Source organism: Momordica charantia (assembly GCF_013281855.1).
Source record: "Momordica charantia cultivar OHB3-1 chromosome 4 unlocalized genomic scaffold, Mcharantia_2.0 BLBB01000004.1, whole genome shotgun sequence".
Lineage (NCBI taxonomy): Eukaryota > Viridiplantae > Streptophyta > Magnoliopsida > Cucurbitales > Cucurbitaceae > Momordica > Momordica charantia.
In genome coordinates this window covers 27,286,302-27,289,185 of record NW_028275162.1, presented here as the reverse complement: position 1 = coordinate 27,289,185, position 2,884 = coordinate 27,286,302, and the positions used below count along the sequence as shown (strand labels likewise).

At 43.6% G+C, this 2,884-nt stretch overlaps 1 protein-coding gene across 1 annotated transcript; it reads left to right on the top strand.

The window, feature by feature from the left end:
• The first annotated feature begins 1,125 nt into the window (after positions 1 to 1,125).
• On the top strand, positions 1,126 to 2,532 carry LOC148212086 (zinc-finger homeodomain protein 8-like). The gene has a single exon (XM_088122330.1). The coding sequence runs from the start codon at positions 1,356 to 1,358 to the stop codon at positions 2,292 to 2,294; it is 939 nt and encodes a 312-aa protein (XP_087978456.1). The 5' UTR covers positions 1,126 to 1,355; the 3' UTR covers positions 2,295 to 2,532.
• The last annotated feature ends 352 nt before the right edge of the window (positions 2,533 to 2,884 follow it).

Sequence of the window (2,884 nt, the reverse complement as noted above, 5' to 3'; positions counted from 1 at the left end):
GCACTGAAGAAGTCAGAGAATGCAACGTGTCATTAAATGATTGCGTGCAAAGGGGACAACGAGGCTTTATTTAAGTCTTTAATTTTGATTAAGGTGCCCAACTTTTAGCCTCATCTCATCAAGCATGATGTACAATTAAGAAAAAAACAGAAAAACAGCTAGGAGGGTAGTATCGTAAATAGTAGGTACCTAGGAGGCCATTTTCGTCAAACTGAAAAGGACATTTCCAGTTTTACAGTACGGTTTCACTTTCAAGACATATTTTCAAAAAAAAAAATAAATAACAAATTTAAAATTAAAACTCCCTTTTAAAGCGAGACCGAGGGACTCAAAGCGATGTCGTTTAGCATGACACTAAAATGTGGGTTTTTCTTTAGACAAAACCCCGGATTCAAGTTTCAAGTTTCAACGTCCTAAAATTCCTTTCTAGCCGACATAAATACCTTCCAGTTCCAGCCGTAATATCCAACTGGGTTTCATTAAATCCACGCCACCACTCATCCCCAAAAAGACAAATCTACCCTCCCCACTTCCCCCTATATTCCAAATCCAACACCAACTTCGTCATTACGCAAGGATCAAAAAAAGTAGAGAGACCAGAGACACTAGACAGGGCTGCCAATATCAAAACTTCCCTCACACACACAAATAAAAATAAATAAAAGGTAACTTTAAAAGCGGTCCAGTCCTTACTGCAAGTTGGCAAAAAATTTAACATGGGGTTGCAGTGTATTGTCTCTGGTCCTCCATCAGCTATAGTTTAAAAATTAAAATAAAAAAAAGAAACTTTTTTTTATTATTTTTTTAATTTATCAAAATAGAATAATAAATTACCCGGGTCAACTCAGCCCTGACTCGGCCATAATTGTTGGGAAGACCTTGAATCAAAAAAGGCCTAATAACTCGGAAGTCTGACTCATTAATTTCCCAGAACCCGAAAATTAAATTTGAAATTAAGTAGCGGAGAGACAGTGTAAAAAACAGAAACATTACTATTTACTACCGAGTTGTAGTATTTGAGGTATATTTATTACACATGCAACAACTATCCTCGAAGTGGGTCCACCCAACTTAACCACAGATTATAACTAGGGTTAAAAATCAACGACTGGGTTAACATAACATAACAAACCACAACCACAAAAACTCTGATTTTTATTATCAACACTCTTTCGCCTAATTTCCTCCCCCCTTCTCCTCCTCCTCCTCCTTCTTCTTCCTTTCTCCAATTGAGGCATAAATCCAAAAGTTTTCTTACTTTTCTGTTTCTCCTCATGGCTATGGGTAATGATCTTAATTTTTACACAAACCTTAAAATTTCCAATGTTTAGAGTTAGAGGAGTGTTTTTTGAGCCATGGATTTAGCCCCTGCCTCTGCCATCACTACTAGCAGTAACACCAAATCTCCTGACGCCGACTGTGATACTCCCACTCGGATCCAGCCCTCTTCGGCCAAGTCTCTGCCCTTCACCAACGGCGTACTGAAGCGCCACCACAGCCACGCCCGTCAACCGGCGGCGGCGCTACCCCAACCGCCGGTGGTGGTTACTTACAAAGAATGTCTCAAAAATCACGCCGCCAGTTTGGGAGCCCACGCGTTGGATGGGTGTGGGGAGTTTATGCCGTCTCCATCCGCTACGCCCACTGATCCCACGTCGCTCAAGTGCGCCGCGTGCGGCTGCCACCGCAACTTCCACCGCCGCGACCCGGAGGACCCAATCTCGACTCTGGCCATCAACACGGCGGCGACACATGTGATCGAGTACCAGCCGCACCACCGCCACCACCCGCCGCCTCCGCCCGTGGGGAACCGGAGCCCGAATTCGGCGTCGCCGCCGCCGATCTCGTCGTCGTACTACCCATCCGCGCCGCACATGCTGCTGGCGCTGTCGACTGGGTTGTCGGGGCTGCCGCCGGAAAACAATGCGCACACGAATTCCGCGAGCCCACACGCGCGGAAACGGTTCAGGACCAAATTCAGCAACGAGCAGAAGGAAAAAATGCTCCAATTCGCGGAAAAAGTGGGGTGGAAAATGCAAAAACGAGACGACGATTTAGTCCACGAATTTTGCAATCAAGTGGGTGTCGAAAGAGGGGTTCTCAAAGTTTGGATGCATAACAACAAGAACACCATGGGAAAAAAGCCCGGCGACTCCAATGGCACCACCACCACCACAACCACCACCGCCGCAGCCGCCGCCACCGTCCCCGCCGCCGCCAATAACAACAACAACTACGAAGATGGTGAATTACATATGAATGTTGGCTCAAATGGGTCATCTTCTTCTTCTTGATCTACTACTACTACTACTACTCCTTCCCCCAAGTAATTAATAATAAAACTCCATGAGCTGATACGGAAATCCAAGCTAGGTAGCTGAACTAGTTTTTTTTTTTTTTCCTTCTTTTTTCAATTAGCTTAGTGTTGAAATGAATCAATTAATGAGATGACCACAGAGAGAAGCCCGCCCTCTTTGAGGACAAAGCAAATTAATCCATTAATCCCTATTAATTAGTTATTTATTTCCTTAACTCCCCATCTCTCTTAATCTAATTTCTTTCTCGAATAACACATTAAATTCTCTCTCTCTCTCTCTCTATTTCTGTTTCTGTGTGTGTAAGTGCTTTTATGAAATTTGGCTATGGCGGCCGGGGGGGGGGGGGGGGGTGGGGAGTGAGAGATGGGATAAGATAACGCGGTTTAATTTAATTAACGTTATTATTCTTTGAAAAAAATTCTCTTTGGGCATAAGTAATCCAATCTAATTGTTGATCGATTTCCCTCTTTTTTTTTGTTTCACTTTGGACTGTAAATTTCATGAATCTAACGTCTTATCACAGCGACCAAAAGATTTTTTTTTCCCTATCTTCTGTCTCGGAGAAA